The 24,174-nt window shown below is 39.6% G+C and overlaps 1 protein-coding gene across 2 annotated transcripts in view; it reads left to right on the top strand.

Annotated features, from left to right (window-relative positions):
- ABCB11 (ATP binding cassette subfamily B member 11) overlaps positions 1–12,958 on the top strand; it is a 93,270-nt gene extending 80,312 nt beyond the window's left edge. For both annotated transcript variants that reach the window (XM_049887382.1, XM_049887381.1), the window contains exons 23-27: positions 2,183–2,339; positions 4,679–4,876; positions 9,221–9,427; positions 11,371–11,517; positions 12,758–12,958. In XM_049887382.1, coding sequence (XP_049743339.1) covers positions 2,183–2,339; positions 4,679–4,876; positions 9,221–9,427; positions 11,371–11,517; positions 12,758–12,958 — 910 coding nt within the window. The remainder of the gene's footprint in view (positions 1–2,182; positions 2,340–4,678; positions 4,877–9,220; positions 9,428–11,370; positions 11,518–12,757) is intronic.
- Positions 12,959–24,174: the final 11,216 nt, after the last annotated feature.

Here is a 24,174-nt window from a genome sequence, read left to right as displayed (position 1 = left end):
TCACACTGAGGGTCTTTGTCTTTTTGCTGATCCTCTACTTTACCAAGCATGATGTCCCTCTCCAGGGACTTATCCCTGCTGATAACATGTCCAAAGTACGTGAGACGAAGTCTCACCATCCTCAGCTCAGTTCTAAGGAGCATTCTGGCTGTACTTCTTTTGACAGTCCACAGTAAATTCAATATTCTTTGCCAATACCATAATTCAAAGGCATCAATTCTTCTTTGGTCTTCCTTATTCATTGTCCAGCTTTCACATGCATCTAAGGTAATTGAAAACACCGTGGCTTGGGTCAGGCAAACCTTAGTCCTCAAAGTGACATCTTTGCTTTTTAACACTTTAAAGAGGACTTTTGCGGCAGATTTGCGCAATGCAATACATCATTTGATTTCTTGACTGCCGCTTCCATGGGCATTGATTGTGGATCCATGTAAAATGAAATCCTTGACAACTTCACTCCATTTATCGAGATGCTGCTTATTTGTCCAGTTGTGAGGATTTTATTTTCCTCATATTGAGGTGTAATCCATACTGAGGGCTGAAGCTTTGAATTAGATGACTCATAAAACAACCAGTTGCTGTTGAACCTGTTTTGACTCGTGGTGACCCTATGTGTGTCAGAATAGAACTGTGCTCCAGGGGTTTCCAAGGGCTGATTTTTTGGAAGTAGATTGCAGGTCTTTCTTTTGAGGCCCCTCTGGGAAGACTCAAACCTCCAACCTTTTGGTTAACAGTCAAGTGCGTTAACTATTTGCATCACCCAGGGACTCCAGGTGGTTCATAGAATTACCCTATTTGAACTCTACTCCTCTCTTGCAAAGAGGACGTATTTCCAGTTGAGTTCTCATAGGTAGAGCAGTAAAGGCCAGTACAAGGGAATTATGTTCCTTTCCTACAGCCAGAACCTGTTCTACAAGATTAGCTTAGAATCCAGGTTCTCACATTTCCAGAGGTAATAGAATAAGGGTGCCAGAGCTGGGAATGCAAGTGTGTGGGTGGGGGGAAGAGGACAGTCTGAGAAGCCTTGAGGGTGTTAGGAAAAGCGGTTCCAATAAGAATCTCTTCTTCCAGTTTTTGTTCCCAAACTATGAATTTTGCCTTCTTACGTGCTGTCTTTCACCTATACTTCTCTCCCATCCCACTGTACCTACCCTGACCAGGAAAGTCTCTTTTCTGAATCTTCGCATATTTAAAGCTATTAGTTCAAATCAGAAATCACAAACTGTTGACTTGGTTTTATTTAGTTTATGTAAGGTATTTTAGAAATTATTTGCCAACACGTAAAAATTGGGAGACTTTGCAGAAAACTCCCAATTTCTGGTTTCTTTTTTATAAACTGGAAGATCTTCCTCTGCCATTTCCTGTTTTATTCCAAGTGTTTTCATTCCTTCAGTCTCCTGACCAGGCTCCCAGAGAGATTTGAATTTGCAACCCCTGACCTAAAACAATTCCTGCTAAGAATCTGAGCAGTAAGACACACAAAGACCTCCCCTCCCCGTGAGAGGCAGGCACTCTATGAATGAACCGTTGTGCAGGTGGACGACTCCAGGGGGCTCTCCTCATATCACAGTCTATACAGCAGCAGCGCTATCTAGCATCTTGTTTATCATTCATGTATTCAGTCATTCATTTGTTCATTCACTCAATGCATATTGAATACAGCTGGAAGCTGGGTCAAGTAGAAAGGAACAGATAAGCATGTCTTTTTCATGCAATCTGAAGCATAAGGTATATGCCATGTTTGCCACAGAACTGATGCTTACATCACGAGTTATTATCTTTTACACGTTTATCATAGATTGAGAGAATGCTAGAATTGTAAGTAAACCACCCAATCTAGTGATTTTTCAAGCCCCTCGTTTATGTTTTCAGACATCTTGTTTGTGTGTATGTGTGTGTTTTAATTTTCTTAAAAAGAGGCTATTGTGGCTGAAGTAGGGTTTGGAGGTCTAAGCCCCCCTTGTCCAGTCCTTCCCTCACCCTTCTTGCATAGAATACCATTTGAAAACCACTAATCTTTCCAACCCCCACTTTCCCAGATAAGGCTCAGAGAACAGAAACGACCTGCCAAGTTTACTTCTCTCCTAGCAGAACCAGGGCTAGGACTTCAAACTCCTGCCTCTTAGGCCATCAAACCAACCACACCTCACCCCTCTCTATTTGGGTGTCCATCCATTTGCAGGGTGATCAGTGCAGTTGTCCTGAGTGGGATGGCTCTCGGAAGAGCCTCCTCTTATACACCAAGCTATGCCAAAGCTAAAATATCAGCTGCACGTTTTTTTCAACTGCTGGACCGGAAACCCCCAATCAGTGTATACAGTGATGCAGGTGAAAAATGGGTAAGTATATGGTGGAGGCAGTGGGAAGGGATGAGGGGGTTTGTGTGTGTGTGTGTGTGTGTGTGTGTATGTGTGAGAGAGAGAGAGAGAACAGGACAGTCATTGGGACTGGTGATACAATTCCACTTAGCTTTGAAATTCCTGCAGTATATAGGTTCATTTATCTGCACTTGGAATGGACAGACAGTAAAGGATTGAAGTGGTGTACTGGTTAAGTGCTATGGCTGCCAACCAAAGGATCGGCAGTTTGAATCCACCAGGCGCTCCTTGGAAACTCTATGGGACAGTTCTACTCTGTCCTATAGGGTCACTATGAGTCGGAATCGACTCGACAGCACTGGGTTTTAATTATTCATAAAGCTGGCATTTGAATAAGGCAATGATAGCCAATGAATGCTAAATTCTGTATAATACAAAACACACAGTTCCAGAGTGAATGAAGCCAGATATCTTTTGGACGTACCCAACCACCATTTCTATTGATGTTCTTGTATGGAATGTAGAAACACCAGTTTTTCCTGTCTAATGATATCAATTTGGTTCATGCTTATCTAGGTTCAGTGAGGTCTCCCACAAAATAAATCTGGTCTCAAGGAAATATCTTTTCTTCTGGTTGATAATCTTCAGAGGTATTGTTTCATCTTTCCTGACCATTTTTTAAAATCACAGTATGTTCAAGTGTACACACACAAAAAATCTGAACCGTAATAAAACCAAAAAAACCAAACCCAGTGCTGTCAAGTCAATTCCGACTCATAGCAACTCTACAGGACAGAGTAGAACTGCCCCATAGAGTTTCTAAGGAGTGCCTGGCGGATTCGAACTGCGGACCCTTTGGTTAGCAGCCATAGCACTTAACCACTACTCCACCAGGGTTTCCGAACTGACTCAATGGCACCTAACAACGACAGTATTTACTCCCTATCTTCGTTATCTAGTACTATTATAACAGAAATACCTCAGGTGAATGACTTTAACAAAGAGAAATTTATTCTCTCACAGTCTAGAAGGCTAGAAGTCCAAATTCAGGGTGCTAGCTCTGGGGGAAGGCTTTCTCTCTCTGTTGGCTGTGGAAAAAGGTCCTTGTCATCAATCTTCCCTATTCCAGGAGCTTCTCAGCTCAGGGACCCTGAGTTCAAAGGTCGAGCTATTCTCCATGCTCTTGTCTTAGCCAAATGACCTGTGTGTCCTTCAGCTTAAAAAAAGTAAAGTCTCTTCGTGGTCTACTCAGTGTCTGTCCATTTCTAGAGTTTATAATTCAGACTATTTTTAAGCATAGCCACATGCAGTTGAGAGGTATTTACCTTTGCAGTACGGAGTTCAAGTAACTTTGTCTCCAAGTCATTTCAAGTGCAGTGTCTTTATTTTAAGTACTTTGGGCATCAGACTGTAGGGGTTGGGGCAGTTGCTGGTTTCTGTGATGTGATAATGCCCTCAAGGTATTCCTCTCCATTCAGGCTGACAAAGAAATTCCCTTAGATTAGAATGGGAATAAGAGATCTGATTTCTTTGATTTCACTGCTTTTTCCCTTTACACCTGCTAGAATAGGGAATCGAATGCCATTTCATTAAATTGCTGTCTCTACACAGTGTACTTTGGTAGCATGGTGTCTTAGTTACCCAGTGCTGCCGTAACAAAAAATACCACAAGTGGGTAGTTTTAAAGAACAGAAATTAATTTTCTCACAGTTCAGGGGGCTAGAATTCTAAATTCAGGACATGGGGAGGTCCCTTGTCTACTTCAGCTTATAGTAGCTGACAATCCTTGAAGTTCCTGAGCGTGTAGATGCATCTGCCTCATATGCCCGTCTTCATACACCGTCTTACCCGCTGTGAGCCTCTGTGTCTATTCCGCTCTTTTTATAATTTCCAAAGCCCACTGCCTTCGGGTGGATTCCAACTCATAGCAAGGCAACAGGACAGGTTAGAGCTGCCCCATAGGGTTGCAAGACTGTAATCTATATAGAAGCAGACTGCCACATCTTTCGCCCATGGAGCAGCTGGTAGATTTGAATTGCCAACCTTTCGGTTAGCAGCCAAACGCTTTAACCACTGTACCACCAGGGCTCCTTTTGTTTTTGTAACTCAGAAGTGATTAAAATTAGGGCCCACTCTACTGACCTCATTAATATAAGAAAAAAAAAAACTATTTTTAAGCAGAATCACATCTACAGGTACAGGGGCCAGGATGTCAATGTGTATTTTGAGGGAATACAATTCAATTTGTAGCACATAAGTGTTGAAGTTTATCTTAATCAGTTTAAAATCCAGATTTAGGTGCATTGTCCATATTCTAGTCCCCAGTCGGAGCATATATAATTTCAGTCCTCTCTCCACAGGACAACTTCCAGGGGAAGATTGACTTTGTTGACTGCACATTTACGTATCCTTCTCGGCCTGATGTACAAGTTCTGAACGGTCTGTCAGTGTCTGTTAGTCCAGGCCAGACACTGGCGTTTGTTGGGAGCAGTGGATGTGGTAAAAGCACAAGTATTCAACTGTTGGAACGTTTCTATGATCCTGACAATGGGAAAGTGGTAAGCAATACAAATATTTTGTGAATTTTGCTTTCTGCTGAGTATCTCCAACTGCCGAAAGTCGTCTTCAAGATTGTGCCTTTCCAGACTCACTCTGAAGTGCTTGCCTTGGACACTTACCCCTCAGATGTTTTCCCATCCCAGTGATTTGCCGGTTGACCTGATCCTGCCTCACAGTTTCTAACATCAAATTCTTCCCAGTTCCAGATGGCCAGCTGACCGCAGTTAGGCAAAGACAACCCGGCACACCGTGAAGCTGGAAATGAGTGTATCTAACAGAAGCATTCACTTACCCGTAAATGGAGCAGAAAGTGCAGACTAATCAGGAAACTAATGACCAGGAATGGAAAAGGTCGGGCGGGGGGGGGGGGTGGTGATAAGGAACACAATGATAAATGAGCAAGAAAGGGGACTTGGCATGAAAATCTGAGACAATCTTGATTCAAGAAGCTTGTCTAAATAAATAAGGAACTCAAACTTATAGTCATGTGCCATAAAGCTTTGGCAGGGATATTTGAAAAACTGGTGGATTTTTTTCTTGCTTATTTTTTACTGTTTTCCTTTTCTTTTCTTTCAAAGTAATATATGCAGAGGATGATAAAGTCAAACGGTAAACAAAGTTTTGTAATGAAATGCAACCCACCTGCTCCATCCATCTACCTTCTCCCTCAATTTCTCTGCTGAAAGGCAACTATTTTTAAGCAATTCTGTTTTTAGAGCTCCCAGTGATTGCCTCCATGTCTCTAAATAATATGCTTATGCTGCTGTTTCATGATTTAATAAATTTAGACTCTTTATTGACTTGTTTCCAAGTGATGAAATTCTAACTTACCTTCGTCACTCCCCCATACCTTTACCCACCTCATATACTTATATCAATATTTTTATTTCCTCTATTTGTAAATTTAACTAATACAAATGTACTCTTTCTTTCCATCAATCATAGATAATATCTCTTAAATTCCAACTTTCCAGGATAAGAATATTACAATCCTAACTTTATTTTCACCTGTTCCTCCCTCCTTTTACCCCTCAAGTTCTAACAACTACACTTTTATACTATCACAAAAAATAACCCTTACATTATTTTTATAACATTACTTGTCTTTCATGCATTGACTCTAGGTTGGTTCTAAATGTTGAAAATCAATTAACAGCTTATTTATTATGACTATGTAAACATTGTTCATCTCAGAGTCAAGTAGTGAGCTAAATTATCATTACATTTTTTTCCTTACTGTTTTTCTGATAGAATTTGTCTTTTCTGGCATTCTCTGCCTTTGTAAAATGTTTGCATTCTTCCAACATCTCTATCTTGTCAACTATTCTGAGGGATCTGCTTCTTTCCCTTATCTCTGTCACCATTTGGACTAATCTGAGCCTGATGAACACTTATTATCCTGTGAATTTCCTTCAGTGTTTACTTGGATTAGATCCATTATTTCATAATTCCTATGCCTTGTGGGTTCCTCTTTCTTTGTTTTCACCCTCATTTTAGCTTTCATTCTTATTTTCTAGGAGCACATCCTCAAGTTATCTGTGACTGTTACCCATTGCTGCCGAGTTGATTTTGACTCATAACGACCCTATAGGATAGAGTAGAACTGTCCCATAGGGTTTCCAAGGAGTGCCTGGTGGATTAGAACTGCGGACTTTTTGGTTAGCAGGCATAGCTGTTACCACTGCGCCACCAGGGTTTCTACATCCTCAAGTAGTTTTCTCAAAAGAGTTCAGAGGCTTAAGTCTGAAAATGTTTTTTATTTTGCTCCACATTTGATTGACTGTGGTTAAAGTGGTTGACTGCTAACCGAAAGGTCAGTGGTTCAAAACCACCAGCAGCTCCACGGGAAAAAAGTTGTGGCAGTCTGCTTCTGTAGCCATTTACAGCGTTGGAAACCCTATGGGATCACTATGAGTTGAAATCAGCTTGACGGCAGTGGGTTTGGGCTTAGTATTTTGAAAGTGGCCTTTCTGATTTCACTGAATAGTATAAGCTTTGTTGCAATGAGGATAGGGCTTCTGAATAATGTAATAAGGTATATTTTTCCTAATAGTGTTTGCTTTTTCCATTGCCCGGGAATTATCTAAAACGTAATATGTTCAACCCATTTAACATAATATTTTTCTGAAATTAACTGTCTTTAGAGTTAACTACTTTATAGTAGTACGTTAGACATAGTGTAGTCTAGGACTCTTAAGTGAACCAGCTTAAGTGGTAGATATTTGAGCCCCTGTATTTAATTGCCTAAGTAAAACCATGAGTTTCTTGGAAACAAAGATTATGTTTTCTTTATATAGTAGACACACAGACTGTGCCTAGCACGGTATGGTTGTGGAAGGTAATTCGATATATGTTTGTTGATCGACTAAGTGAGTGAATAAATGTATTCCTTTCTTACTTGGTTTTATTATCTCAGTTGTCCCAAGAATAATGTTAATAAAATTAAGTTGATCCTTATATCGTCCAACAACTTTGCATAGATAACTCCTTTTCATAGCATTAGTTCTTAGCAACTATCTTATAAATGTGTGTAAGAGGGTGTTATGTGAACAAATGCAACCCTTAACAACCACATGAAAATAGACAATGGTAAGTTGTGGCATTAGACATATACACAGAGGACAGAATTTTCCCTGGCTAGCTAAGACAAGAAGCTAGGAATGGAAGTTTTGGCAGTTTTCTTTGAGCTAGCTATATTCCATGCCAGAAGACAGTGCTTGTCTCTGCCAGTGTGATGGGTCTTGCTGCAGTTTTTGTTAAACCTACTGTTTCAGAGGTTAGGAGAAATTTCAAACAAGCAATAACAAATATACATTGTAACAAAAAAACAAGATAAAACCAAAACCCATACTCTTACACTTTTTTTCTTGCTGCCTTTGGAGGATGTGTGGTTAAATTTTTCAAATGCAGGTGAAACCTGTTAACTAATCAATTTTACAAGTATCCCTTAATCCATAAAAATGAAAATGGCTGTATTTTTATACAAACATCATAATATAGTAACTATTTTAGTCATCAGGAAAAAAGACACTTTTATCTCTGTACCTTTAAAAGCAAGTATGAGGGATCAGATATCAGTTTTGTTAGAAATGATAATATGAAAAAGAAAAGTAGCAAGGCAAACATACTAGGAGACTCCAACTTAAGAAAAATAGAATCTGGAACAAAGCACTTAGACGAATGGTTCTCAATCCTGACCACAGACATCATATATTTATTAAATCTGATGTTTACTAAATTCAGATATTTATTAAATCAGAATCACACCTGGACTTCTTTCTTTCTTTCAATCTCCACAGACAATTTGGATCTGTTGGCACCACTGAGAACCACTACTTTCTCCCCCCGTGCCCTCTGGGAAGCGGGAACGTTCGCCTATGTAGCTGGTCTTGTCTAACACTAGATGGACCACATGGGGCTATGAGCGGTTGTGACCCCAGCTGCCACCTAGTGGGTCTAACCTTCTAAACCCCCACTCAACCGCAGTATATTGCTGTTATTATAACAAGATAGTAGAAACCCTTAAGTCTACTGAGTGTCCATTGGGCATTAATCACTGTGCCCTGAGCTTTACTAAACCTGTTGCTTCAGAGTCAACTCCAATTCATGGTGGCTCCGTGTGTGTCAGAGTAGAACTGTGCTCCATAGGGTTTTCAACAGCCGATTTTTCAGAAGTAGGTCATCTGGCTTTTCTTCTGAGGCACCTCTGGGTGAACTTGAACCTCCAACCTTTCAGTTAGCAGCCGAGCGCTTAAACTTTTGTACCACCCAAGGACGCCAGAGTCTCTAATCCTTACAACACCCTGTTGGGTGGCTGCTCTTATTACCACTCTTTTTTTTTTAACACACGAAAAAACAGAGCCATAGAAAAGTTTAGTAATCAATCAGAGAAGTGAGGCTGGAGGTCAGAAGCCGCTGCTCTCCACCCAGAGGATAAAGTGCTTCCCGCTTCCATGCCTTGGTCCACGATACACTGTTATCCCCACAGGGTTTTAAAATGAAGCAAGTCTGCATATGTGGGGGGAGTGCATTGCATCAAAGTATGAGGGGACTTTTTAAAAAACTACGTATTGTCCTGAGTGCCTTTTTCATTTGCACTACCCATAGAGCTAGGGTTTGGGAAAATATGAATAAAACCATAGCCTGGCCGGTGTTATATTTGACACTACTCCTGACAGACTCCACCTCCAAAAGGCAAAGGCTACATCGTGTACTTCCCAGAGCCCTGGGATTATTGCGGCTTAAGCAAAACAAACGTCTTGCATAGCACTTAACTCTGGAATATGAACTTTCTTCACTGCTAGAATTCTAAGACATAATGCCCTTTGTTCTCATCCTGGCAGATGATAGATGGCCATGACACCAAAAAGGTAAATATCCAGTTCCTCCGCTCGAACATTGGAATTGTTTCCCAGGAACCGGTGCTGTTTGCCTGTAGCATAGCAGACAATATCAGATATGGGGACAACACCAAAGAAATTCCCATGGAAAGAGTCATAGAAGCCGCAAAGCAGGCTCAGCTGCATGCCTTTGTCATGTCCCTCCCAGAGGTGAGTGCCAAGGCAGAGTCATTCCCTGTGCAGATGGGGAAGGGCAGAGGTAGAATGACCTAAAGCATCATGATTGTGGCTCAAGAGGTCAAGGGCAGTGTCCCGGGATTGTCTTATCCATTTAAGCAAAATAAATGTCCTTTTTCAACTCATTCTGTAGTTTTGGAAGGTATGAACTCTCTAATGCAATGGATGCTACAGAATTTGTTGCATGTAAAACAGTACTACACTGAAATTCGACTTAGAATAGTAGAAAAAGCCTGGGGTTTGAATCTCAGCTCTGCCACTTACTAGCTGTGTAACTTTGGGACAATATGTTATCCTTTCTGAGATTTAGTCTATCTCATCCGGAAAAAACAAAACAAAACAATTAAAATGAAACAATACAGATAATAGCCGCACAATGAAAACTGCTGCTATTGATATTGTCATCATCATTCTTGCACTACTTGGCAGCATCTTGACATATTTACTTTTCCATAGCCAAGTCCAAATTTATAGCCACATCAACTGTACGTTTTTCCATCCAACAAGAGTCTGTCTTGGTGGTTGATCAAAAGGAAAATTAAGACATGGAAACTAAATTTTAGGAGTCGAGTATCACCTTTTACTTTCTTCACTCCTTTGTCTTGAATACCATTGTGAAATTATTTCTCTTTCAAGTGATTAGTTTATAAATGTCGTGTTTGTGGTGGACTTTGTGGTATTTGTGCCCCCACCCCTCAAAGGCTCATAAATCTTAACTTCTTGGCTTGGTTCCAGTCTGGGTAACCTAATCCTCAAACTCATGAAAATTACTTTTTGCTGCATCCTGAGCTGAAAACAAAGCTTGTGTGTCCCATGAGAGGTTCATTACTCCACAAGTCTTCCTCGAGCGCCAACTCATTTTGTGCTAGACATTGGCTTAGAGTTGGCTTATTTCCTCTTTCTCATGTAGACTTGCCCATAACACCCTTCACTAAGCACTTTTTTTCCATAAGGACAAAGTATGTTGTCATGAATCTCATGTGGCTTATTGAGAATTTGTCAGGAGGTAAGGAAGGCGGGAGAAGGAAACATCTTCTGTAGAGGGCAGGGCAGGACAATGGTCAAGGACAAGGGTGCAGAAGCTAGACAAACCTGGATTTATATTTCACCTTCACTGTTTATTACTTGGGTTTTTTTTGTCCTTGAGAATTGTCTTATCTCTCTCTGCCCAAGTTTTATCATCTGTAAAATAGAAAGACTATGGTTTTTGTGAATACTAAATGATAACCCATCTAGAATAGTTAGCATAATTCTCAGTGCATAGTGAATACTCCATGAATGTTAACTATTTTTTAAGTAGCCACGCCAAGCATCTAGCTACAGACTTTCTTTTATAATTTCATCTAAACTTCATAAGAAATTTGTGAACTAGGTATTAATACCTGCATTTTTCAGATGAGTTTGCAGTTCAAAGAAATTGAAATAATTTGTTCATGATTGTGGAACTGGTAAGCCACAGAGTAGAGCTTCAACCCCAGGCTTGTGTTCTAGGATAAAGCCTTCCCCAAAAGTGAATGATCTAGAAAATCCCTTAAAGGGTTCTTCCTTACCTGGGATTATCACCATCTTGGAAAGATCTTCCAGGTAAAAGTCACTGACTTGGTTAATTCTTAAATCAGGAAAAATCTCATATATGGAATCTTTACTGGTCACAGGGAGAAAGAAATGGAAAATACAAACTTAAGAGAAATGGAGAGAAGGGGAAATATAGTCCTATTGTTTCCCAATGCCAAAGTTCACAAACTGCCTGTTTTTCTCATATTCCTAAGTGGATTTGACATCTTTTATAGAAGAACTCATGTACTATTCTCAATCAACAAATAGTTTAAATTCACAGAGGATTCATTGATGTGGCCTCCATGTGGCACAGGAGAAATGGCTATCTCTGGTTCTCAAACTTACCATACTTTTTCCAGAAATATGAAACTAATGTTGGAGCTCAGGGATCTCAACTTTCTCGAGGGGAGAAACAACGCATTGCTATTGCTCGGGCCATCCTACGAGATCCTAAAATCTTGCTACTAGATGAAGCCACTTCTGCCTTGGACACAGAAAGTGAAAAGGTATGTAGATTTTCTAAAGTCTTAGATCATTATAAAATGAGTCTTTGGGTGTAAGATTTGTGCTTATAAAAATGGCTCTGTTTTCAATTTTCTGATTCACTAGCAGTAGAAATTGGTCATACTTTGTGGAACCAAAAGACAATAATCTAGAAAAGGTGATTTAAAATATGATTGCTTCAAATAAAAAATTCTTAAACTTCAAGAATTACTTTTCAGGTTCTTTGGGCTAGGTGACTCTCTTCCAAGGGAAAATAATTAGCTTTCTTAATTGAAGTAAAATAATTTTTAGGTTATCTGTTTAAAAAAAAAACAAAAAAAACAACCATTGCCATAGAGTTGATTCTGACTCATAGTGACCATATAGGACAGGGTAGAACTGCCCCATAGAGTTTCCAAGGAGTGTCCGGTGGATCTGAACTGCCGACCTTTTGTTTAGCAGCCATAGCACTGAACTACTATACCACCAGGGATATCTATTAGGCACACCCTATTTTATAGTTCTAAAGTTATGTGGCAGAGCAGGTGGGCAGCAGAGAACATAACAAAGAGGCAATATCTAATGTTTAGCACACATGAAAAGAGATGTAATTGAGCAAAACACAATTATGAAATTTATCATTTGATAATTAACAGCTTAAAAATCAGTAGTCCATCTTATAGAGAACCAAAATGTCCTCAGTGAAGAACAGACCAGGAATGACCACTTAACTGCTGCTCTACACTGCCTCCTTGATTTCATTTTAGCAAACTAGACCATGAAGTATAGTCAAATTACCTAGTGACCTACCCCGCAGTTTTGTTTATTCTTGCTTCACTGAAATTTCTCAGCCTGTGGACTACAGTTTAAATCATTGATGCCATTGTATTCAGCAAATGCTTGCTTAATCCTCTCTCTTGTATATAGCCTTTGGGTTTACCTTGGTGTACAGCACTGTGAAGGTCCTTGGGTAGTGCAAACAGTCTGTACTTGGCTACTAACTTAACTTGGTGGTTTGAGCTCACCCAGCAGCACCGTGGAAGAAAGGCCTGACAATCTGCTTCTGTGAAGATTACAGCCAAGAAAACTTTATGGAACAGTTCTACTCTGTAACACGTGTGGTTGCCATGAGGCAGGATCCATTAGATGGCAATGGTTTTTTTTTAGCACTGTGACTCAAATGGTATTAAACTGAGCTCTCGTGATGGAAGGCTGGGAGATAACCATGCACTTTTGCAACACCTGTCTATCTTCTCTTTGCAGACCGTGCAAGTTGCCCTGGACAAAGCCAGAGAGGGTCGGACCTGCATTGTCATTGCCCATCGCTTGTCCACCATCCAGAACTCGGATATCATTGCTGTCATGTCGCAGGGGGTAGTGATTGAAAAGGGGACCCATGAAGAACTGATGGCCCAGAATGGAGCCTACTACAATCTAGTCACCACAGGAGCCGCCATCAGTTGACCTGACTCAAGAAGGTCATGGACAGATGATGTGCCAACTACAGAACTCCCATGGGTTTTTGTTTTTCCTTTAAGGAGAAATGCTGATATTTTACTTTCACAGCCATTGTCATATACTGGGATTCAGGCTAATTTTTAATGACCTGCAATACTGATTTAGCTTCAGAAGTCCATATATAGAAAATGAAAGAAAATAAGGTCAGCGCAAGTGAAAATCCAGTGTAAAGCTGTTGTTCAACCATTACCCAGTGCTTTCTCTATGCACGAAACCAGTTGCTGTCAAGTTGACTCTGACTCTTGATGACCCCGTGTATGTCGGAGTAAAGCTGTGCTTCTTAGGGTTTTCTGTGGCTGATGTTTTGGAAGTACCTCCAAGCTTTCCCTTAGCGGCTGAGTGCATTAACTGTTTGCACCATCCGGGGACTCCTGTCTTGCAGGAGCCAGCCCCAATTACTACATGGGTATTTGTGAGAGCCGTGGAGTAAATGACGCTTTGAACTCCTCATGGGGAGAGGTCTTTCTTTTGCATTTTTGAATACTTAGTGTACATAGAGGCCAGAATATAATAGGCACGTAATCAATGTTTGTTGAGTTGGGCCAAAGCTGTATGTGAAAAAAAGGACCAAAGACTAATGGTATTTCTTGACTGGAGTTTTCTTGGCATGTGAAAGCAGATTCATTCATCTCTAGGGATAAGGTTAGGGAAAGGTAGAATGTTGGCACGTAGATGATCTCAGGCCGAGGGACACAAAAAAGAGCAAGTATTAGCAGGGGCTTACCATTAGTGGACCTGGTGGCACAGTGGTTATGTGCTCAACTGCTAACCGAAAGGTCAGTGGTTTGAGCCCACCAGCTGCTCCTTGGGAGAAAGATGTGGCAATCTACTTCTGTAAAGATTACAGCCTTGGAAACCCTAGGGGGCAGTTCTACCCTGTCCTATAGGGTCACTATGTGTCGGAATCCTCTTGATGGCAATGGGGGATCATTAGGGGAAGGAGTCCTGGTGGTGCAACAGTTAAGTGTTTGGCTGTTAATTGAAAGGTTGGCAGTTTGAACCCATCCAGCTGCTCTACAAGAGAAAAACCTGGAGATCTACTCCTGTAAAGAGTAAAGCCTAGAAAACCCTGTGGGTTCTACTCTGTCACATGGGGTCACTATGAGTTGGAACTGAAGCGATGGCACCTAATAACAACCATAACCATTTGAGGAATTGGTTTACACCGTAGATTCGGGGCATAGTGTGTAAATGGTCAAGTCTCCATTTAATGGACTTGAATTTGCCCGGTCCTTTTTTTGTTTCTATCTAATCCTACTCATGAAATGAAAATAATAGATTTTATCTTGCTGTAGCTTTGCAAAAGTGTTATACCAAAAAGTGGTTTAAATATGGTAGGAAAACACTCATATTTATCTCAGCTCCCCCAAGACATCAATAAATAACATTAGAAATATTAAAAGAAAAAATCAAACCAGTTGCCATAGAGTCAATTCCAACTCAGGGCGAACCTATGTGTTTCAAAGTAGAATTGTGCTCTTATAGGGTTTTCAATGGTTTTGACATTTTGGAAGCAGATTACCAGAACTTTATTCCAAAGTGAGTCTGTGTGGTTTTGAACTGCCAACCTTTCTGTTAATATCTGAGGGCTTAACTCTTTGTGTCACTCAAGGACTACTAAAAATATTAAAGAAGGCATAAATCCACAAGAATAATAAAATGAGAGAGATGATGGCAACAAAATGTTGGGAGCCAGAAAACAAATGGACAATTGATAATAGATCTAGAAAAACAAAAATGTAATCTGGTAGTAGGGGGAGGCCTATAAGCAATGCAATTTGTACCACAGACCCCCTGAAAGGCTCAGAATGTAGAGAAACTGTGATCTTCTGGAAGGGAGGGGGTGCAGATGGAGCTGAAAACCTATATAGAAAGAGAAGTGTAGACCCCCTGTCTTGGAACAAGATGGCTGCCCTTGCCCAATCCCAGCAGAAGACTGGATGCTCCCTCACAGAAAGGCTTGCCCACAGGTACACGAGTCACAGTGGAAGGGGCGGATAACATACTGGGGACAGGGGGATTGAGTGTAAAGCTGTATATGAACAGGAAAATTCCCAGCCTCCACTCCCTTCTCTGGTAGGAGATTGAAAGATTGTTCTTTGGGGAAACTGGTCAATCCAAGAGAACAGACCTGTGACCCTGATGCTGGGAATCCTCCAAAGAAAGTGCCCACCTAGATTACCCTACAGTGAAACCCCCCCGGTACACAACTCATACTACACAATCTGCTGGCTTTTCAGTGCCTCTCTCTTCCATAGGAACAGATTGTCAAGGATCACCAGACACTGAGGACAGATTTTTAACACAAAAAACAGAAACAGCAATAATAAAACACTCAAGAAAAAGGAGATTAGAGGTAACAGAAAATGCAAGGATCAGGAAAACATTAAAAAATTGGTAATGAATTTGCTCGAATAGATAAGAGAGGATATTGCCATCTATTGAAATAAAAACAAGAGTCCATAAAAAGAAACATAAAACAAAACAAGGCAAAAAACAGCTCTCAATAGCAGTAATGAAAAATTCAATAAAATGATTGCACAGTTTCTACCAAGTTTTCCTGCCATCAAAATGTCTTCTTCCTATTCCATCTCCTTCCCAAACTCACTCTATGTATGCAGTATATGTTTTCTTCCCATGGCCGTCAAAGGAAATTCTGCCTACAAATTAAGCCTGAGCTAAATAAAAAAAAAAAAAATTTTTTTTTTTTATTGTATATTGAAGTGTATTATTTATGTCTCTGGTCCAGTGTTTCCTGAAAAAACAACTGTAAAGATGGATAAGCATATTAACTAGTTAGGTCAGAACTGTTGATGGTTGCCAAGTGGGGGGTGGGGGAGGAAGAGGACAGGAGAAATGCATTCTAGTTGAGTGATGAAAAATGGCAGTGACAACTAATTGCACAATAAAGATATCTTCTAGAAATAATTAAGCTTTGTGATAAATAAAAGCATCTCTACACTTGAAGACAGGAGACTAACATTCACTTGTTTAAGTCCTTGTCTTAGGCTGGGTTCTCTAGATGGGCAAAACCAGCGAAGCACATATATAAATATATGGTGAGAGATTTATTTCAAAGAAATGGCTCACACAGTTGTGGAGGCTGGCCAAGTCCCAAATCCAGGGGTTAGGTGTAGGGGTGGATTGCACAGGCTTACTTGTGTTCATTCACTAATCTGTAGTGCACAATTTCACATGGGTCTCACTACATATCAGGTGAAATTGTGCACAACAGATTAATAAGTAAGCCCTTGCATGCCTTGCTTATTGGGTAATCTGTCCCTGGTCAGGTGTCAGGCTGGGAGCTTCTCCTGACTCAAGTGATTACAGAGGCTGATGAACCCAAAATTGGCAGGTATGGGAGAAGGTTGCTGGCTCACAGGGTTGTGGGAGCTGCTGAATCCCCAAATCTGCAGGTCAGGCAGCAGGCTGCTGGTTCAGGTTCCAAGAACTGGAGGTCAAAGGATGATGGGTTGAATGCAGGATAGAGAGAGGGTGATCTTTGCCAAAATATCCATTTATATTGGATGCAGCCCACACCCCAAGGAAACTCCCCCTTCAACTGATTGGCTGCTCACATCAGATCACAAAATGGAGGATGGTTACATAATATCTCCCAAACCACAGAGAATCATGGCCTCGCCAAGTTGACGCATAACCTAACCATCAGAGTTATCATTTCAACTAGGGAGAATATGGGCTCTGTGTCAGGAAGTTGCTGATTTCCTGGAGTGGAATGTGTGGAGTATTAAAAAGGAATGAATAAGAGTTATTCTTTGAATAGGATACTTGAAAGTTATTGGTGATAAGGAATAGATTGACTGCAGAGGGCTTGAAATGATTTGGGAAAACAATTTCTTTTTGAGGCTCAGTTACAAGGGAGAGGGTTACGACTTTGAAAAAAAATAATAAATAAACTTGCAAGATTTTTTTTTACACCAGAGGGCCTCAAGGCCTCCATTTTTATCCTGTATTTATATCAATAACAAACTTTTGTTCTCTGCAGCTTACATTATCAATATTTCTCAGATGGCCAAAGGACTTTCTCCAACTGTCCTATCTGACACTTAAGTCTGTCTGTCATTTCCTAAAGTTCTTGGAATGTTCTCATGCTCCGATCAAACTCTCCCTATAACCCCAGTTAACAGAAATTTACAGAAGAAAAAAAAGTGAGAAGGACTAGAAGGTAAAGTTAAGGCAGTTTTCCTGAGAGTTTAACAGAAAGATAGTGAAGAAAAATAGAAAAAAGAAAAAGAAAAACATTAGAAGAATAATCCAGGAGGTATAATAATTGAAAAATAGCAGTTCCACGAAGAGAATTCAGAGAAATTGAGGGGAAGAAATTATTAAAGAAATAGTCAAAAAAATTTTCCTAGAGTTGAAGGACATGAGTTCACATGCTTAAAGTTTTCACCAATGCCCAATAAAATAAGCAAATAAAGACCCTATCTGAGGACATTATTAGGCAATAGTAGAAAACTGAGAAAAAGACCAAGATGCTAAAAATTTCCCGGGGGGAAGGTAGAGACATGTTATACGTAATGATAAAGAATCTAAATGTCCTAGGACCTCTGAACAATAGTAACACTAAAAGTCAGAAGACAATAAAAATTTGCATTCCAAATTCTGAGGGAAATATTTCGACTCTGGAATTCTATACCCAGCAAACTATTCTCAAGAAGGAGAAAAGCCTGAAGGAATTCTCAATTATGCAAAGTCTCAAAATGTTTACTTTCCATGCTCAGGAGGCATAAACCAAGAAAGAAGATATGAGACCTAGGAAGCAAGTGATCTAACTCAAGAATGAGGTGAAAGGGGTCTACAGGATGATTGTTGTTGTAGTGTACTGTCAAGTTGATTCTGACTCATAACAACCCTATATGACAGAGTAGAACTGCCCCTTGGCATTTCCTAGGCTGTAATCTTTACTAAAGCAGATTGCCAGGCCTTTTCTACCCTGGAGCTGGAGCCACTGGTGGGCTCAAACCTCCGACCTTTCTTTAGCAGCTGATTGCTTAACAATTTTGCCACTAGGGCAACTACCTCATGTGTTTGAATGGTGCGAGGAGACAGGTTCATGGATTTCCTGGTCTGAGCCTCAGTTGTCCCTCCACGATTCAAGGCTTATAAAAGACATGAGCTGAGCTTCTTCCTTGGAATGTGTCCTTATATTATACCAGAAACTTTGCAGAACCTCTTTGGTTAAAGATCATGGTGTCAGTTTGCACTAAAGAGAAACCTTATTAGAATCAAACAAGTTATTTTGACATCAGAAATTACAAATAACATTATATTGACCCTGATCAGAAGTGGTTAAAATTCTTTATGTCATTCATTTTAATTAATTGACATTTTTTTGAGCTTACAATTAAAAAAGAAAGAACTAGGATTGTTTGTTGTTGTTACTTGCCATCGAGTGGGCCCCCAACTCAGGGTGACCTCATGTGTTACAGAGTAGAACTGCTCCATAGGGTTTGCTTGACCACAATCTTAATGCCAAGTGTTTTCTTCCATGATACCACTGAGTGGCTTTGAATTGCCAACTGTTAGGTTAGCAGTTGAGTGTAAACCGTTTACACCATCAAAGGACCTCAGATTGTTTAGTGTAACAAAATATAACTTGAAAAAACTGCCAGGTTATCTATGCTCACTGATGACCTTTTCCCAAAACAAGTTTTGTTCCAATTAATTTATAAAAATCATTACTTTTTTCTATAACAATTTTTATTAATAATTAAAGCAACACATTTTCCAACTTATTTTGGGAAGAGACCCTCAGTCATTTGGTGCATCTCAAAATTGCCTGAAAGCAGATGCCCATAAACCAGAAATGCTACTATTTGAGAAAAAAAGTAGAAAAGTTGTCCTCTGGATGCTTTTGCCTAAAAAGTCTTTTTCATATAGTTACTCAAAGTACAGTGCTCTTAGAAATTATTTCAGTGAAAAGACACTTTAAATGTAGTGCTGCACTCATGCATGTAAATTTTGGCAAGCATACACCAATGGAAAAGTAGATCTTGGAATATTTCAACAGTGTGTCCTGAAAAAGGAAAATACATAGGAAAACATACAGGTACAGTTTTCCACATATTTATTCATAAATTAAACATAAATTTCCCATTATAAGAAATTATCAAAACATTCTCATCAGGTTGATTTATGATCCTACCTCATATTTCCAACAAAGGATTTGATTCATTAAGAAGCATCTTTTATGTGTGCGGAATCTCTGCAATTAGGTCACGTAAGGACATTACCGGACTTAAAAAAAAAGTTGTAAATTTGGTTGCTGTTTCCAAACACATTTTGAGATAAATTTACATAAAATAAGCATTATGTCTATTTGTATTTTTTCTAAATTTCCTTATCAAGTGAATAATCTCACCTGCATGTAAGAGATGAGAGGTGAAAGCAACTTAAACCAACCTCTAAATGCAATTTCAATTTCTTTCACACTGTGTTCAATTAAATGTCCAATTAACTTAAATGGCTAGACTGTAAAGAAAGCACTGCACATTATTATCATCTAATTAGCACTGGACAGCATTATAATGTGCTCATTAGTGAGCTGTACAGTATCCTAAGGCTCATAATGAGTAATCAGGGTACAAGTGATTGGCATATAGCTTTTTGGATGCAACTACTCAACCCAATAAATGAGAGCTAAGACAAAATGTGCATTATGAAAAGGAAGGCGAATACATAGCCAGCTGAAGCATTGGCAGTTTCCTTCATCCTGTAATTCAGGTACAGCTACTACTCTCAGACACAAAGATAAATGTGAGAACACCAAAATAGCTAGAGATAGAAAGGGAAATGTTCACCCAAAGTGACAAAGGCAAGTGTCCACAATTATTATGAAATGTTATAGGAAAGAAAGAAAATCTTATTACTATCTTATTGGCTGAGAGTACAGATTTTTCTTATGTAAAGTATAGAATGAAAGTAAGAGATGAGTAATGTTTTAATAAAATTAAAACTCCCTTGCAGCTAAGGGAGACCATGTGACACTATTCTGGCCAATGAAATATAGGCACAACTTTCTGTGGAAACTCACTACCTGAATAGAGCCTGGGCAGAAGAAAGCCTGCTTCACTTTCCCTGTTCTCTTGCCTGGATGCACAGCAGCTGTGCTGTGATCGTTTGGACAAGAGCCACACACCACAGATGGCGGAAGGAGAAAAGAGATTGAGTCTGATTCCTGCATATCCTTGAGCAGCTGCTCCAGGCTGGGCTGCCTACCTAAAGCCATCTTGTTACACTAGAAAAATACACTTTTCACTTGTTTAAGCCACTATAGTAGGTTTTTGTAGTTGTTGTTGATTATGGCTTAACACAATAGACACAGTTACTTTGCTTTTTATTAATAAAAATACTGAAACATAAGTATAAAGAAAATAATGTAATGTTGATGTGCTGATATGTGTTTAAATGACTTTCAAATACGAGCTTTATATCTGAGGTATTTTAAACAACATTCATTGAAAAAAGGAATTAAGCACAGTTTTTTAAAAAATACTTATATGATGAGAATGAGATATGATTGGATGGAAGAAGTCCTTGCAGTTCATTCTAGTGGTTTTCTAGGAGCGTTACATGTACCCTGCTTCATTAGGCTTTCAATGGTGGAGACTTTTACTTAGGCACTTGATGCTTTATGATTCTGCTTTCTCATCCCCTTATCCTCTCATAAGATCAAACTGGTATTACATGGGAAGAGATCTGGATTCCATTGGCAGGATAGAGCCAGAGTTGAAAAGAAAGTGGTTCAAGAAGAGGATGGATTTGTAAGCGGGTGGGCTCAAAAAGATGAGGAATAACGTCACCAATTAATTAGTAGCTGGATATAGTCTCAGTCCAATCCTTCTAAGCCCACCCACAGCTGCAGAAGGTGAGCCTGGAAGCAACAGGAATCTACTGCTTGGGAGGGCCTATTTTGAACTCATCTTTGCATCTCTAGCACCTATTAAAAAAAAAATTTTTTTTTTTTTTTTTTTTAGGTACTTAATAAATGTTTGCAAGGTGGAGAGGGAGGTGGAAGAAAAACAGGGGCCTGAGAAGATATTAGATGCTATTTGGAACTGGATCTCTAATTTTCATTTATCATGATAGTCCTAGAAAATCTTGGTGTCACAGGATTTGGTGTTTGAGTTTTCCTGCGTTCAAGAAGCACATTTCAACAGCCATAAAGGATTAAAAAATTGTGTGTCTACATCCTCAAGAGCTCCATAATGAGCCCACAATAAACGTACCAAAATGTATGTCCTTCTGGTCACTTTCCTTACGTAGTACAGTTGCTTAAGTACCTTCATTCCTACCTCCCACAAAGCAAACTTCCCTTCTCCCTTTCACTCAGCCTTTTATTCTTTATATATTTGATTTGTCTCTCTTTCAGCAAGAATTTCCTCTTAACGATGTTGAGGAGGGGGAAATGGAGCTTGTAACTTAATTATAGGATCTTTTTTGTAAGATAGGTAAGCAGGAAGTCTATGAATACTCTCATGATAATAATTTACCCCATAACATCAGTTAAATGTTTTTACTTCCCCATGCATCTGTTTTCATAGGTTTAAAACTCAGATTCTGATTGGAATAGAATGTTTTAAAGACAGAAATGTATTACATAAATACAAAATTATTTATTAAAGCATCAACTTTCAAAATGGAGTACTCTTTAGAAATGTTTACAGCCTTGTTCATTGGGGGAAAGTAAAATTAAAATTAACTTCTATGGAAGTACATAAGCCCTACATATATTTACCAGGGACTTCCTTAACACCTTTCTTGCTCCTCACAAGGAATAAAGAAACAATATTCCTAGAAGTCTTCTCTAAAGAGAGAACTCTACAAAGAGCAAATGAAAGAAGGAAATTGAGGGGTGGGGGAAGGAGAACATATTAAATTTGATTGAGTAGAGCCTCAGAGTTGCACAATCTCGGAGCTGTAATAGATCTTTTATTTTAAGTCCATTCTAAACCTCTCACTGGAAAATTAGTAAATTGAGGCCACCAATATTAAGTGGCCTCCAAGAGTCACAGTGCCTAGATGCAGAGCCAGATTAGATACATAGGTCTGATGACTCCCACCCAAGGTGCTTGCTCTAAACTCCACAAAGTCATTTGTATGTCTATCTTGGCATCTGCCTCCTTGCATTCTGACATTCTCTGGGACCCATGTGCAGACCTGTCCACAGCCTCTTGATTGGCGAGAGGGTCAGAGCATCAATATTCCAATGCTGGAAGAATAAGACACACCATAAAATCTCAAAAACTCAGATAGCAACATTTATTTTATTTCTCTTATGTTAAGCCAATGTAATTTTCATATAGAAAGATAGCATGGGCTCTACAATTTCTTTCATTTTAAAAAATGGTAAGAAGGAAAAATTTGGAGTGATAACGTAGAAACAGATTTTGAGAATCAGATGCTTCTAATGCAGAATTACTGAGCTTGAGGCCAAGGAAGTGTCCATGAAAAGCAGTGATGGGCAAATGCAATGCCTACCATAAAAAACACCTTCCAATACTGGCAAGATGTCTGAACAAGAATGACATTTTGACTAATACTGTTCATAAAACAAAGTCTGAGTCCAAGAAGTTAATTCTCTGAATAGAAGCTGGTGTGATTGGTGCAACTGATGCACAAGGGTCAAAGGGAGCTAGAGGTTCCTGTCATTGCGGGCATTGGGGGGGAAAGCTCTTCACCTGAATTAGTTGCTGGGCTTGTTTTCCAGGCACACAGATGGCTTACTCCTCCTGCAGCATACCATGATCATCCTAGGGATGTGTTTGCATCTCTCTCTGGGGCCAACACTGTGGATGGGCCAGTGAGCTGCCAGAGCTAATGCTCCTCTTGGCAGTCCCTGGTGTGGTCTCTGTGCTCCTTCAGAACATGGTGTTCTTTGTTGGGGGCTGGAGGAGGGAGATTACGGTTTTTGAACTGGAGTCTTATACTTCAATTGAGATTTCTCTTCAGAAATCACATAGCCATGCCTTCTGCAAAATGTTAGAAGAAAAGATCCTAAGAAATTTGAAATTTCAAAACAAGATAATTAATTGGTTTTAGGCTTACCTTTATAACCTCAATCTTTGAATTTTCTCCTTCTTTTAGAGAATCAGTTCTGTGCTGCCAAAAGAAATGAGATGTGATTTCTTCCAAGTCATTATTGTGATCTCCATCAAAGCAGGGCAAAGATAGTAATTAAGACTCAACACCAAACCAGCTAAGAATTTGACATAAACTACATTTGTCCTTTGCAGAGCTGAAAACGAAGCCCTTCTAATTTTTATAATTTTCTCATGAGTTGCTCTTAATTGGGAGAAATTTCTTGAACTATTGCTTCTTATAGATTTTTCCCACTATTAACTTTCTTCAAAGAAAAACAAAATGAAGACTGTTTTTTAGAAAAAAATTTAACAAGGCACTGCCTTTGGTGTGTAATCACCATCTCAAACCATTAAAGGTATGGGGAGAGGGAAAAATGAGAAATGTTGCTTCAGTTTCTTGGCAACATTGAAGCCCAGATATTCATCTGGAAAGATGTTTGCAATTCCCAGGGTGCCTAGGAGAGTCAATGAGGCCAAAATCCTCAGGTGCAACCTTTTTCAACAGTATCTGAATATGCACAGAAGTTCTGGTGACAGTCATACTTGCAGGGTCAGAAAACCACCCAGCTATCCAGAATATGGTCATGAATATTGGGTAAAACTCTTGAGAGAGTTTCCAGGCCACGGTGCAGGAGGGGGAACCCAGACTCCCCAAGCTGAGGTGACAGAGCTGAGAGTCTGGAGAGGCCAAGGTTGTTAGAGCCTTACTAGACAGAGTGACAGAGGAGAAAAGCTGCGGATACAGAGAGTTCCCTAGCAAAGTCTACTGTTAACTCTTTATAGTCACTTTAATCCTTCAGACTCCAGAAATGTTTTCTGTCAGCTATCACACAAATTAAATTTTCTTCAAATGCATAAAGATGACAGTGTGATTTATCTATTGCATGCATGTCTTACGCCTTGTTAATAATCACTTATTTTTCCAACTGGAAAATAACATCCCTGGGCTAAAAGAAAGAACCATGGGCTGGGGCAAATATGCCTTGTCCAAGTTCTATCAACAAATCACTGATATCTCACTTTTTCCATCTGTAAAATAAAGCAGTTAATACCTAC

Source organism: Elephas maximus, chromosome 6, assembly GCF_024166365.1.
Source record: "Elephas maximus indicus isolate mEleMax1 chromosome 6, mEleMax1 primary haplotype, whole genome shotgun sequence".
Taxonomy (NCBI): domain Eukaryota; kingdom Metazoa; phylum Chordata; class Mammalia; order Proboscidea; family Elephantidae; genus Elephas; species Elephas maximus.
The sequence above is the reverse complement of the archived record's forward strand: the minus strand, read 5'-3'. Positions and strand labels throughout refer to the sequence as shown.